Below are 14,862 nucleotides of genomic sequence, written 5' to 3'. Positions count from 1 at the left end.
TCTTTCCCCATAACAAATATAAACGAAATTGGAATTCCTAGATAGAATAATTCTTGCCCGTGAATTTCACCCCAAAGGAGTTTGAATTACTAATGGTCATGATACCAAAAAATAATAAGTCCAAAGTCTAGTAATTAAATAGCAAGTCAGCAAGCCCATATCACCAAAACAGCAACAAATCACCAGAATAAAATCCCAAATCACCAAAACAACAACAAATCACCAGAATAAAATTAAGTTTAAACTTGGTAGATGACAACCTGAAAAAACCCAAGCCACTTTGACACCAAATATCAGCAACAACACCTTCGAAGATTACGCCGACAACTAAAAAAAGCTACAAAATTTACCGACAACAACAGATCAATGGAATGATCCCAAACCACCCTCCTAGCAAACACTCAACAATTCCAACCCTTGATAGTAACTATATAATGAGACAACCTTAATTTGAATGTTTAGGCTTTGATACCATGATAGAAACAATGGGTTTTGTCTAAATGCCTCTCAATAGATCGTTCCTTCCATTATATAGAACCAAATAAAATAATACATCCCTAATTACAAGGCTGATTTCCAGCTCCAACCTAGCTAAATATAACCAAATATACAACTATATAATTAGCATACAATGAGAATCCTATAATTAATATGGCCTTAAATAATACCAGCCCATTTCCTACTCACATCTTAGAGATATAGTGGTAATTTATCAACATCTAACTTGGAATAAAGCCAGCTTGAGAAACCAGACAATGTTAGTTTTCATAGTGATGCACACATATTGCAGTAAAAGATGTTACCACATTGTACAACTAAACTGATTCTAGTTTCCTTAATGATTTGAAACAACTGGAGTACCTTCTTACCTTAGCTTCAAGGGGCGGAGATACTGGGAATACATTCATAGATCTTTTCACATCATCTTCAGATGAGCAGTCAGAGCATAGAAAGTGATCCAATTTTTTGGCTTCTTCAATTGTCATATCCGTACAAGAAGGATGAAACCTGCAGCAGATCAGTAAATGCTTTTGTGTTGTTATGGCATAACCCTTCAATTAAGAATTACAAGACAGCAACAACAAGTAGCATAAATCATACTTAGTACATAAAATACAGAATATCAACAAGCAGTTGAATACCAACAAAAATTATACTACTAAACAAGATAGATATTCTCTCTTCTTACAGAGCAAACCATTCATGAATTTTCAGAGATGACGACAATAAAAAATTATCTTGATTAGCTCCTGCTTGGACATCATTAATAATACCATTTAATAGAAAGTGGTTGTTTATCCTATGATAGCACAGGATTAGCATTTTTAGCCTTTCCACAACCTTTTCCAAACTGGTTTTTACCGTTAAGACCAAAGAACAGAAGGATAATGGAGCTAGATACAAACTAGCTAAAGTGGCAACTTCAGCATCAAATCCTCTTAGGCTTCCTATCCAATGCCTAATTTAATTTCTAAAACAATATAGAAGCCCATATCTCCTCCCAAAGCTTTTGTTCCCCCCTCGTTTTGGACATGCAGGCTTTTTGGAAAATCCTAGCATGAAATCTTTTTTATTCTACACACGCCCTAAAATTTCAATCTACTATTACACTGGGTTGGCTTTAGGGGTTTTGCACAATGAGCCATGGAAATTCCTATGCTCGTGGTTAAGTTAGTAGACTTGGAGTTTGGAGAGGGTGGGTTTTTGCGTATGAAAGAAAAGGTTGTATCATGTAGCAATATTAGTCAAATAATGAAGGACCACCAGAAAAGTGCATTTAAAAGAGAAGAATCATCTCTAAACTCTTTGAAGGATATTTGAGAAACACTACAAATTGCAGACATACAGAATGCTTAATGAGATGGATTTCTTAAAGATATTACTTATTTATTGTTCAGTACATAGTTTGATTTGTAGGAGTTCTTCACTTCTACTGATCAAACAACAAAATACAAGGTGCTCGTTTTTCTCTCTATACCAGCCTGCCTTTAAATCTATACTGTTTTTAAGAATTAGATAAGTTCTCAACCATCAATTCCAGTTTTTCAGTCCTTTCCAAATACACAGCAAACAAAGGAAATTGAACATCTCTATAGATAGTATAAATACAACATTTCTTTTATAAAATTGGAAAGAAAGCTCTTATAGCCAAAAGAAAAAAAAAAGAGTTCCTTTTATTGTATCATGCTATCTACGAATCAACCAGATTTGATGATTGCAACTTGATAAAAAGAAATCCAGTGAATCTATTCAATCATCATCTTTTGATGATGCTATGAAATTAGATATTCATGAATCTCATCAATAGCATTAGTAAATGGCATTGCACCTATGCCTAGAGAGTATCTTCTTGTCCAAAATATCTCTCAAACTTCATTATAGCATGTTTAAGATGTACATTTTACAATTTTCCAATTTTGAAATCACCTACTGTATAACATCAGTTTCCTAATTGCACCTCAACCTTGCCAACTACATTCTTTAATCACTGACTGTTGAAAGAATATTAAAAACCATGCTTTATGCTCTCCATAGACAACTCAATTCCATACTTCATTAGATGCTGATAGCACAGAGAATACCACATATGTTCTTTGGTTTCTTTCTTTCCCCGCCCAACCCCCCTTTTTCCTTATCTATAAGGAGCCATGCAACCTTGGTTTGTACTATTTTGCAATAGAAAAGGCAATGGTAATTGGTGCCAATTTCAAATTCCTCAAGCCATCTTAGCTTTATAGTTCTAACAGGGTCCTTAAATGGAAGAATGAGATTTGTAGCAAATTTAGGTATGTAAATTATTCAATGAATGATTTCAACAAGCAACAGAATACTAACTGCAGTAAACTGGATTTTTTTCTTTCACCCTTCAAAACTAGGAAATGTATCAACCTTGTCTTTAAGAGGATCCCTTCTTACTTTAATCATCTTTCATTTCTTCAATTGTTAGTACTTAGTGGTTGAACATGGTAGGTAAAGCATATTCAAGTTTGAAGGGGGGGTGAAAGTGATAAATGAGATATCCACTTGACAGAAGGGAACAAAACAGAAATTAAAAAAATAACTAATTTGATGTTCAAGTAGTTCATCCTCAGCATGTGTTACTGCACACAAAAGTCCTATACTAACAGATTTCTGTGTTTTCAGAACAGTATTTCAATCAAAAATTCTGTTTAAGAGATTCAACACTGCTAGGGTTTTCTGTAATTGACAATGAGGATCTGACACAAAGCTCCATACAAGTAGTAACATGCATGAGAACAAATAATCTACAGCCTAAAAATAAAAATGGCTAAATAAAGCCTGCAGTGTGTTAAATTAAGTGTTTTTAGTTCCATAAAAGAACTTCTTCTAGGAACTTTCTATACAAGATACAAGGTAAAACTTCTATTCAAGGGAAGCCACCACTAGATATATTAACAAGAAGAGATGACCTCATGCAACTTGATAAAACTAGATAAATCTCACAGATGCTACTTTTCATGCAATGCTCTATATCCTTTGCTGATCCCTATTAAGCTCTCATGAAGTTAAAATGTCTGCCCGACATGAAACAGAGTTTACAGTAGGCCACTTAATCTTACAAGCAATAGAAAAAAGGCTACGCATTCTCCAAAAGGATCCCTATCTCTCACACCATAGTTTTTTTTTTTAAGTTCTAGAAGAATAAAACAAAGGGAAAAGTCATCGTAAGTAGTAATCATGAAGTTACAACAATTCATTCGAATGAAAACAACACCTGTCACGTTGGTTCTGACAAAAGTAGCTCGAACAATTTCAAAGATTAGATGAGATAAAATGGAAGTAATCTCGCAGTTACAAAGCATAGAATTACAAAAATGAGTGTGGTAACAGCAAATTACCAATCTTTGCATCCCTCGCATTGCACCATGAGATCGTCTGGATTGTATGGCATCTCGCACTTACAGTAACTTCAAAGACACCAATTCAAAAGGCCATTCAATTCAACACTGAACCCCAAAACAATCAACTCAAAATTACATCAAAAGAACAAAACTCACACAGCTACACGATCAGGAGTGAACCCACCGGTGGAAGCCTTGTACTCGAACCTACAAAAGTAATCCTCAGCTCCAACATTCTCAAGCTTACTATAGTTCTTGAAGGAGTGCACTGTGCACTTGCCTTCGATTGTGTGTGCACTTTACACATCATGGTGGTCTGACAAGAATAACTCTTTGGCTCCGTGGAATTGACGGCGTCCCCCAAGGGATTCCTCCGGCCGGTAGTACCACCGTACATGAACTTTAACGTTGTTTCTATGATCTGCCTCGATTTTCTCTACAAGTGCCACGTATGGAAGCTTATCGGTGTCCGCTGGGCGCATCAACACACAATCACCAGCTGCAATAACAAGCATGAATCCACCCAAAATCAAAACTTCCAACAAAAAGGAAAGGACGAAACAGAAAGGCATTTGGGTTTTGTTAAAATTAGAAAAAAAAACAATAGGTATTCAAAATTGAAAGAAAAAGGAGACATGTTTGCAACCAGGGTCTTAAAGACTGGAACTTGAACCAAAGAAATCGATGGGTGGTTTCTAGTTTGATAGTAAAAAAGAACAGAGAGAGAAGAAATTTATAGATGGAAATTATGGGTTTAAACAAGGTAAATGCTTACGTCCAACAACTTTGTTGGTGCCTTTGATAGTGTAGGAATCAAGGTCTTTTTTTCCAGGTTTGGTTTTGGCCATGAATTGCTTGGTTCTAGTCGGTAGTCAAGTACTTATTTTTTTCTATTTTTGGTGAAATGTGTACGGTTTAAGAAAGGTTTTGTATGGGTTTAAGGCTTGTTGACAGAGAAGTGGAAGGCTAAGAAACCCTAGGGCAGGCCAGGAGCTGAGAAATCGGAGGCAATGAGTATAGAAAGAGAAAGGAACCAGTTAAGATAGAGATGGAGATGGATTTTGTTTGTAAGAAGAAACTAGGTGGAGGACACATTATCATCAGCAGCAGCAGCAGCAGCAGCAACAACAACAACCTTTTTCTGCTCTTTTTTTTTTAATTATGTACATGCATGCATGATATACAGGACAAATATAGTATTAAAAATATTTTCCGTGCTCTCCCTCCATGCTTACAAGATTAGGCTGCTGCAATATCCCGCGACAGTTTATTACAGTGTATTTAACCCCAACCTGCTCGGCAGTGAAAATATAATGACCCAATGATCTCATATGGGCCAGGTTATATATTGAACGGAAAATTGATCCAATTACAATCTAATTAGCCTAAATGTTTTGATTAATAGTTAGGTATAAATAAGATAACATAATATCCAACTTTATATTTATCTTCTTAAGTTATGTTTCATGATTTAGAATATGTTTAGTATTGTAATAATAATTGTTTTTTAAAAAATCTTTTTTAATACCATAAAAAATTATTTTTAAAAATTAAAAAAAAATAATCTTACAATATGATCACTACAATCTTGCTCGGTATAAGTCAAGATTTCACATTACCCAACTTTAAGAGCCAGTGAATTGAATTGCAGTTCTTGCTTGCTTCATTCTTTACTTTTAAGCCTATCATTAACATGTTCATTCCTTTCTTTATGGGATGAAAAGAATGGTGACTTTTTATGGTCAATTGCATAACTAAATTATCGTCATTATGAATAATAACATTAATCTTAGCTTTACAATTTGATTGATTGAAAACCTTAGGTTAGAATAACTTTTTTTTATTAACTTTATTTTCCCTCTTATTTGGGTTTCCAACAACATCAATTTTATAATTTTTATTTTATAATACCAAATCTTTATTGATGAGCATAAACAATAAAAAATTTCCAAACATCTTCTAAATTGCAAGTCATCTTCTTTTTTTGAAATCAACTCATTTGACAAAGTTGGAAATGCTTTAAATGAATTTAAGCCTTTCCAAAGCTATTTAACAGGCTTAATTTTTATTTTTATTTTTATTTAACTTGGATTGATAATCCATATTCTCTTACAAGATAACTTTCATGTGCAAAGAACTTTTCAATGTCTGAATTAGTGAAACATGGAAGGGAAATAGTGTATAAAAGAAGGAGAAAGAAAAATGTAGGAGAATATGTGTGGTTTTTTTATCCATTTTCTACTAACAACTTCTAAAACAGGGAATCAGACATATGCCCAAAATGATAACATGTAAAATGAAGAATTCATGACAATCGTAATATATGTCTTAAACATTGAGTCACTTGTCGATTTGGGTTGGTCACCTTGTCACTCTCTCTCTTTTTATTTTTCTTCTTTTCCCTTTTTTTTTTGGGCGGGTTTGATTAGGTCAAGTTTGTTGGCTATAGTTTAATAATCTTTATCTTTCTTTTCTTCTTCTCTTTTTAGTTAGGCCTTTATTGGGCTTGATTAAATTACCTTTAGGTATTGAATTGAGGGTTGGTGAAGAAATAAAGGATTAAATCAAAAGAAATAAAAAAAATATAATACATGTGTTAATGAATAGTTATCGTTGTTGTCTTTAAACAATGCTCGAGCCTTCTCCTATTGTTTGATTTGTATCCTTTTATTCTAGTTTGCTTTATCATAGCATGAGCAATTTTCTAAATCGATGCTCATCGATAAAAAGTCACCGATGTAGCTCCCATAATTTGTTTTTCTTTTTTTTTCTTTTCTCCTTTTATCCACTCTTGCTTTCCTTTTTTTCCCCTTTCTTGTCTAGTTAGGCCATTTGACTTAACAAGTTGTTCAACTTGCTATTCTTTTCTCCTTTTCTTTTGTTTCTTGATTGGTTTATTAGCATAACTACTAATTGATTGAGTCATTAGTCTGACTCGTGGTCAAATAGGCTTTTCCCTTCCTCTTTTGTTTTTATTTTTTTTTCTTTTTTTTTCTCTTCCTCTTCTATTCTCTAATTAGGCCTTTCCTTTTCTTTTCTTTTTTTCTTCTTTTCTTTTTCATCTTCGTTTCTTTTCATCTCTAGTTGAGTTAGGTCTATTCAATGAGGCCTTATTATGCTCTTATTCTTTCTCTTTCTTTTTTTTTTCCCTCTTTCTCCTCTTCTTTTTCCTTAAGTCTAGTTATGCTACTTGATTTTTCTCGTGCCAATTACCTTTTAAAGCTTCTTATCAACTTGAAGTTTTTTCCATTTTAAAAATGAAAACATTGATGATTTATCAAGTAATATTGCTATAATAATGACAAAATATATAAAAACATGTAATGGGGACATGAAGAAAATATTTTTTATAAGGCGAAGTGGTGGAGACAATTTAATCGCTATGTAATTCTAACTCATTTTGTAGTATTACTTGTAAGTTTATATACTAATTATATGTTATATTACCAAATGATGAAGTTATGAAAACTATAAATTAACTTTCCATAGCTACATTCTAGGTTAGTAATTGGTTTTTTTTTTCCTTGTAAAATAAGTCCCCTATCAGAATAGAAGATTTTCTGATACTTAGGTCAGTAAATGTAGGAGGAGGGTTATATGTGTGAAGAGAGATCGTGTGAACATGATTTTGTGTCTAATTAAGTTTATATATAGATTTTGGTCTAGTATTTATCTCTTTTTAATTTATATGTGACCTAAAAGGTATTTATAGACCTGGTTATGTTGACATACCATATAGAGAAAAGATTTTATGCTATTGGTGGAGAAGTTTATGTTTATTATTGTTATGGTGTCTTATTTTATTGATGGAGTTATTGGTATTAAATAATTTGAAAGAGATAATTATTAGTTAGATAGGGTGGTAGGCCATAGAGTTAGTGTAGTAGTCAGGTCGAGGGGTGACCATTGGTGAAAATAGTGTTGTGGTAGGCATAATAAGTGGTGCATTTTGGCTCTATGAAACTAGATATATTTAAGATGTGTACCTAAAAAAGTAAGTGTGTAAAAGAAAAAGTGTAAGAAGAAAAATATAAGAGAGAAAAGGATCTAGCCATTTGGCTAACATGTTTATTGTATGCACTAGGCAAATGGGTCACTCACTACCTTTAAATAACGCATATAGCCCACTACAGCTCTATTAGTGACCTTTTTTTTATACTTATAAATTCATATCATTGAGATCCTTTTTTATGATACCAGGGGTCTTATTATTAAAGCTTCAAAATGTCTTTATTGTCCTTTCTTTATGTCTTTCTTGTTCTTTTTTTTATCTCTCTTGCACTTAGAATTTAATGGCTACCTATTTCTCATATTCTTTCTTCCACCATTTGATCTTTCTATTTTTTTTTCTTTTAAGTTTTTAGATCTAATGACTTTTGTGATTTGATAATGTTATATTATGCATTCTGAGGAGGGAAAGTGCATTTATATGTCCAAATCAACTCTTGCATGTATGCTATTTAATTATTATTATTTTGAAAGTTTTTAGTCATTTGGGCTCAGCCCAAAAAAATACGATGTTAAGCCATTTTAGACCTAGTCCAAATTTCTCATTTTTAATTTTTTTTGCTCAATCACAATCACCATTATTATCACTAAATATATAGTTGTCCCTACATTAAAGGCATTGCTCAGCTCATAAGATAAAAAAAAATTTTCTTATATTTTAAGAATTTTTATTTTCCTACACGTAAGAATAGAGACATAAATTAAATATACTATGAAGGATTGAAATGAAGAAACAACATTGAAGTCAAAATCATTCATCACAAAAGATGCATACTGAAGTCAGATCCGGTGAAACCAAATATGGAGAGCTTTTGCTTTTTATTTATAAAAGAAAATGGATGGAGAAATATGTTACCAACACATAAAAAACCTAAATATACTTATATATACTTATATTTAATTATATTTTATAAATAATTGATGTTTTAAAATAAGTTTTTAGTTTGATTTACTTCCAATTATTTATATTTAAAGAAAAATGAGAAAGAAAAAAGAAAAAATAATATAAATTTAATATTTATATGAACTTACATATTGACATTATAAGTATCAACTCGGACCATCTTCCATCTTCAATCCAATCTTGAAAAAAAAAATGAGATAGAAAGATATACAATCTGTTACATTGTCATCCCTAAAAAAGAGTAACCTTTTTTAATTAATCTATAGTAAAAATTAACCCAATTTTTTTATTCGATGTACATAGGCTTTTCATTTTCTGCGGAGCAATTTGTAGTCGTTAATCTATAAATACCAATTGTTTAATATTCTAAATTGGTTATTTAATTAAAAAATGATGAAGAATTGCAAACATATTATACTATTCTTTAAAATATATGAAAAAAAAAATCATTATGTTGGTATTGTGTACACAAAGTGCTTGCATTATGGACCACACTGTTGACATAGAATATTTGCACTGTAAATCACACTATAGATGTTCAAAGAAGCATGAAAGTGTTTTTTTTATTTTGAAAGCCACTAGGACGTGTTAAGTCAAGGCATGATCACTTGATCTAAGTCTCATGGGTTTGACATGACTACCAAAACCAAGACTCTTGGGTTAAGTGTCAATGCCAGACCCAAGAGTCGTCAATCTCAAGGCTTCTTAGGTCTGGAACAGCCGCCAGACCTAAGGCTGTTGGGTCTGGCTGCCAAGCTGAACCTAATATCATGGGTCTGGTAAGCATGATTGCCATCATAATTATTAGACCCGGTTGGCCCGGCTAGTCAAATTAGGACCCGGGTGACCCAATGGCCTTGACTGGGTCTATTTCATTTAAAAATTGGTCTTATAACTGGCCTGACATAAACTGGTCGACTTAACCAAGAACTTGAGTGACCTAGCAAAACCTTTTTTTTTTTTCAAATGTGTTTTTTCTCCTACCTAGAGATTTTTTTTTTTTCATATTCTTCAGTTGATTACTAACTCATTTTAAAATTTACTATATAAATACTAGAAGAATGTTTTATTTTTTTAATATTAGATTTGAAGCCCTTTAGTATATATACTCTATATTTACAAGAAAAAAGTTATGTTTTTTCAATATAGGATAATAATTTTTTTTTATTTAAATACTTCAACTTAAAATAATAAGATAATATCTTTTCATTGTAGGATAAAAAAAAACTATTGAAATAATATTTTAAACTTAATTATTTACAACATGTATATCTTATATTCACATGGATTATTTTTTAATTTTTTTATATAAAATTTTAAAACCTCAAATATATTTTTTTAATTTTTTCGAGTTGACCCAAGTTAACTCGTGTAACCTGAGACTGGACCAAGGATAAACTCAGGGCTGTTGGTTTTGGTATGGCCACTAGACCTAATACTATTGGCTCTGGCTTGACTGTTAAAGCCAACGCTATTGGGTCTGGCTTGAACGCCACACCTAAGTGTTTTACGTCTAGCATGATCACCAGACCCAATACCATGGATCTCGCATTCAACCAGACCCAATACCTTAAGTCGGGCTAGCGTTCCGAACCCAATATCTTAGGTCTGGCAGGTAAACCGGAGCTAAGGCATACAAGACCCAATATCACGAGTCTGGTATGGATGCTATCATAATTATCCGGCTCCACCCGACCTAGTGGGTCAACCTAAGACCCGAGTGACCCGGAGCCTTAACCAGATCTATTTCATTTAAAATCCAAGCTTGCAATTGGCACAGAGTAAACTGGTAGACCTGTCGGGTCAACCTGGAACTTGAGTGACCCCATAAAACTCAATAGAGACCATTTTTTTTTAAATGTGTTTTTTCTCCTACCTAGAGACCCCTCTTTTTCCATATGTTTTAGTTTGTTACTAACACATTTAAAAGTTTACTATATAAATACTAAAATAATATTTTATTTTTTTCAAGGTAAGATTTAAAGCCCTTTAATGTGTATATTTTATGTTCACAAGAAAAAAAAGTTATGTTTTTTCAATATAAGATAAAAAATAACCTTTTTAGTTTAAATACTTCAACTTAAAAAAAATATGATTATATCTTTCTAATATAAGATAAAAAAACCTTTTGAAATAATATTTTAAATTTAATTATTTATAATATATATAATTTATATTTACATGAATTGTTTCTTAATTTTTTCATATAAAATATTAAAATCTTAAATATTTTTTTCAATTTCTCCGGGTTAACTCGATTCAACCCATATAACTCAGGACCCAATCCCTTGGGCAGGTCAACCCTCATGCTGGGTTTGATAACTATAGTTGCTATGAAAATATCACTTTAAAAAATACAATTGAAAAGAAATAAAGTAACGTGACTAGTTAAAAAACTAAAAAAAATAAATAGACAAAATCTCCTTTGTTTTATTTTATTCAAGAGCCTCTTTTAAAAAATATTAATTTTTTTATTTTTTATTTAATTTTTTAAATATTTTTTCTCTTAATCTATTAATTTGTTTTTATTTTTTATATAAATAAATTATGTTTTGAAAATAAAAAATATTTATTTTTAGATGATATTTTTAGCGTATATAGCTTTACATATTATTCATTTTTTTATTTTTTTTAATATTCAATATCACAACTTATACTTGTTTCTTAATTTTTTATATTTTGTTTTTAGATATTTTATTTTATTAATTAATGCATATAACTTTTAATTTATTTGATTACACATTTGTATAAACTTTTTAATTTATTACATTTTTTAAACTACCTTTCAAACTATCAAAATGTATCAAAAAACTATGTATAAATAATTTTTTTTATTTTTAAAACTACCAAAATACATTAAAAAAACCCCTGTATAAATAATTTTTTATAAAAAAAATAAAAATATTAAACTTGCAACGAAACACAAATCTCATATCATATAATTAGTTAGTGATGGTATGAATGCTATGAGACACCACCTCTTTAGTTTTTATCAGTTTGTACCTGTTACGTGGCATGTGCAATCCACTGCGCTGGGTGAATAAAAAATGATCGATCACTATAAGGTCCGTGCAAATGCAGCCTAGGAATAACAACAGAAGGACCCAACCCTAATTCTTATGCGAATAGGCCTGAAAACAAATTAAACTTCTACCGTATAAACAAATTCCATAACAATTGTAAATAAACGCATTTAATGTAAGTGTCACGAATCCAATCAAGCGGAAGAAATGTCCACCAGCAACCCAGTTAGAATTTCTGGATGACAACAGAGCTAGCTATGCCAGCCTCCTCAATAGTCTGATCCGGATCAGTGAGCTGTTTTGGAGGGAATCCCATCGTCTGCAGTTGATAATTGCTTGCCCCACCTGGCCTTGATGCCTCAATGAAGGCACGTATGTCTCTGATAGTATGGTTTAAGTTGAAGCGAGAAACCATGCGCGTGCCATCAGCTAACCTGAGCTGAATTGAGGTTGTTGGTGAAGAAGAATCTAGCACTAGACCTGGGGTTGGGACTGGGGCAGCCTTGAGAGAAGCAACGGTTGGCTCAGAGGCAGCAGGGACAGTGGCGTCACTGCTGCTACCTAAAGCTCTTCCCACACCTTGGAATGAAACTAGAGGCTTCTCTGGTTCCTGCATAAACATAGGAGGAGGGTACAGTGATGAAAAAATAAATGCAGAAAATAAATTTTTATTAGGAAAAATAAAGTGGAAAAAGAAGAACTCACAGAGTAGTTTTCCTCTCGCCGCATGAGATCAAGATGCACTTGAGTCCCCCTATCCAATGGTTCAAGTTCTTTTGGACACTCAGATCGCTTGATGCTCTGCACAAGATACATTTAATAAACACGGTTTGCCATTAGAGGTTAAACACTAAATGAATAGCAAGTCCTTCCATTATAGAAGCATGAACTTTACGCATCATCCAATGGAAGTTAGATAAAGCAGAATTTACTTCGAAATTAAATTCTACTGTTCAACAGAATAAATATCGCTGAACCCACACATGTGAATTTGACCATAAAGCACTACCATCACCGAAGAAGTAATAAAAATACTTGCAGGTAGAGAAACTTAAACCAAATAACTTGATCTACTGCTTTATATAATAATAAAAAAAAGTACAATTTTGATCATCTGACAGAGCTTGCAAATCCAACTAGCACTCCAATAATATATTACTGTGCTTCAGCACCAGTTGCAATGACATTTTACCTTGTTAAATTTACTAGCATTCCTTCAAACCTCATGTATCAGTATCAGCTAGACACCATCTAGAATCATTCATTTCATGAACACCTTAACGATTTAAAAGAAAGTTAGCATGGTTAAAAAAATCACCTCCAAAAAGGAGGCATTAGCGGGATCATCAAACCTCCTTAAAGGACCATCATCCACCGTGAACCCGTTCCTCCATAGAGTAACAGCATGATTGACAGCTGCAGGTGGTTGAGGAGCAGATGATACCATTGTATCCCCTGAAAGCAACCTCCCCGTTCCAGGGAAGCTTCTCGAGCTCGAAGACGGCCGATGGTAATCAGCAGGTCTTTCTACAGCACCTGAATGTCGAGCTTGATCAAAAATTCCATCCACATCATAACGTTTGCTAGGGTCTTGAACCAGCATTCCACTGAAAACCAGAAAATTTAGAACCGGTTAACATTTTTTTCAACAACAATAATAATAAATCATGGTTGATTAACACAATAGCTGAACTAACCCTAACCCTAACCCTAATTCAACAATTCAGCTTAATTAATTATAATTGGCTTTCAAAATCTTAGGGTTAAATCAAAATTTAAAAATAAATAAATTGAAGTCACCTCTTTTCACCACCAGTATAATACTGCTGCGGCTCGTCATCGTCATCGTCATCACTATCGGACCCAGCATTAGGGGTCCGATTAAGATCAGCAAGCGTTCGGACTCCGCCACGTGTCTGATTGGCGCTGGGCTTCTTACCCCTCGATCTTAGCCGGTAGGGAGCTCGAGACGGGATCGGAGAAGGAGAGCGAGACCGAGACGGAGATTGGGAGGGAGAGTAATTGGGGGAGTGAGACTGCGGAGGGGACGGGGAAGGAGAGGGAGAGGCAGAGTTAACTGGGTGAGAAGGAAGAGGAGGGATTGCAGTTACGAGGGGCGGGGCGGAGTCGTTGTCGAGGAAGGTAGAGACAGCCGAGTCTAGATCCCATTGGTGACTTTCTAAGAAAAATAGGGCTTCTTGTTTGGAAGAAGAGGTGATCTCGCAGAAAGCATCGACCAAGGCGGTGTTGTTGGTGTCGTTGAGATCGAAATTTGGTGGCTGAGGTGGTGGTGGTGCTGCTGCTCTCGTGTTGTCTTCCATGGATTTACGATAACGGGACTTTCTCTGTGTTTTTTGGGATTAGCGAATGGGTATCGAGACTAAATAGGGACTCGCCGACACTATCTAGCCTCTACCTTTCCTCTTGAGCAAGAAATGTCCATGGGGAAGACAACGGTGCCCAACATCCACGAGCCCTTGAAAAAAGAGATAGCCCTCTGAAATAAAAATATCCCAATTCTTTGCCCATTTACTAATTTCATTTTCAAATTTGCTCCTTTTTTACTGTGTATTATGTTCATCGTTTCGGCTGTGTTTACTGTAAAATATAATTGATAAGTGTTTGGTTATATGGTAACCATACTCTTATTATTGTAGATTCAATCCGAAATTGAGGCTGGAATTTAGTTTTTTTTTTTTTAAGTAATTTAAATTTGCAGTTCAAGAGTTTTTTTCTCTCTTCTTTACTGTATTACCTGGTCGTTATCGTTTTGCTTCAATTAAAAAACTTTCTAGAACCGCCGTATTGGGTAGCCACCTTTCTTTTGCTGCATGGAAACTTTCTTCAATGTTCTACAAATTAAACAGTAAACACTGAATTAATTTACTCTTCATTATTATATAAACAGGAGCAGTGAAGAGTGATTAATTCAATTTATACTATTCATATGGATAGTAGAGAATATCTTCATTATTTATAGTTAGATTAAGTCCGGTCCAAATTAAAATTATTGGAATAGATTTAATCCAATAAAATAAAAAAAATAAAAATAAAAATAAAATTT

General features: G+C 33.2%; 1 protein-coding gene and 1 pseudogene across 1 annotated transcript; both read right to left on the bottom strand.

The window, feature by feature from the left end:
• Positions 1–19: 19 nt before the first annotated feature.
• On the bottom strand, positions 20–4,856 carry LOC105117693 (BAH and coiled-coil domain-containing protein 1-like; annotated as a pseudogene).
• Positions 4,857–11,756: 6,900 nt separating this feature from the next.
• On the bottom strand, positions 11,757–14,316 carry LOC105117692 (UBA and UBX domain-containing protein At4g15410-like). Its single transcript, XM_011015440.1, has 4 exons — positions 13,599–14,316; positions 13,117–13,405; positions 12,504–12,599; positions 11,757–12,408 (listed from the first exon to the last, which is right to left on the bottom strand). The coding sequence occupies exons 1-4, from the start codon at positions 14,117–14,119 to the stop codon at positions 12,025–12,027; spliced, it is 1,290 nt and encodes a 429-aa protein (XP_011013742.1). The 5' UTR covers positions 14,120–14,316; the 3' UTR covers positions 11,757–12,024.
• Positions 14,317–14,862: the final 546 nt, after the last annotated feature.

Source organism: Populus euphratica, unplaced genomic scaffold, assembly GCF_000495115.2.
Source record: "Populus euphratica unplaced genomic scaffold, PopEup_1.0 scaffold1462.1, whole genome shotgun sequence".
NCBI lineage: Eukaryota > Viridiplantae > Streptophyta > Magnoliopsida > Malpighiales > Salicaceae > Populus > Populus euphratica.
This window is presented reverse-complemented; position numbering and strand designations above follow the sequence as displayed.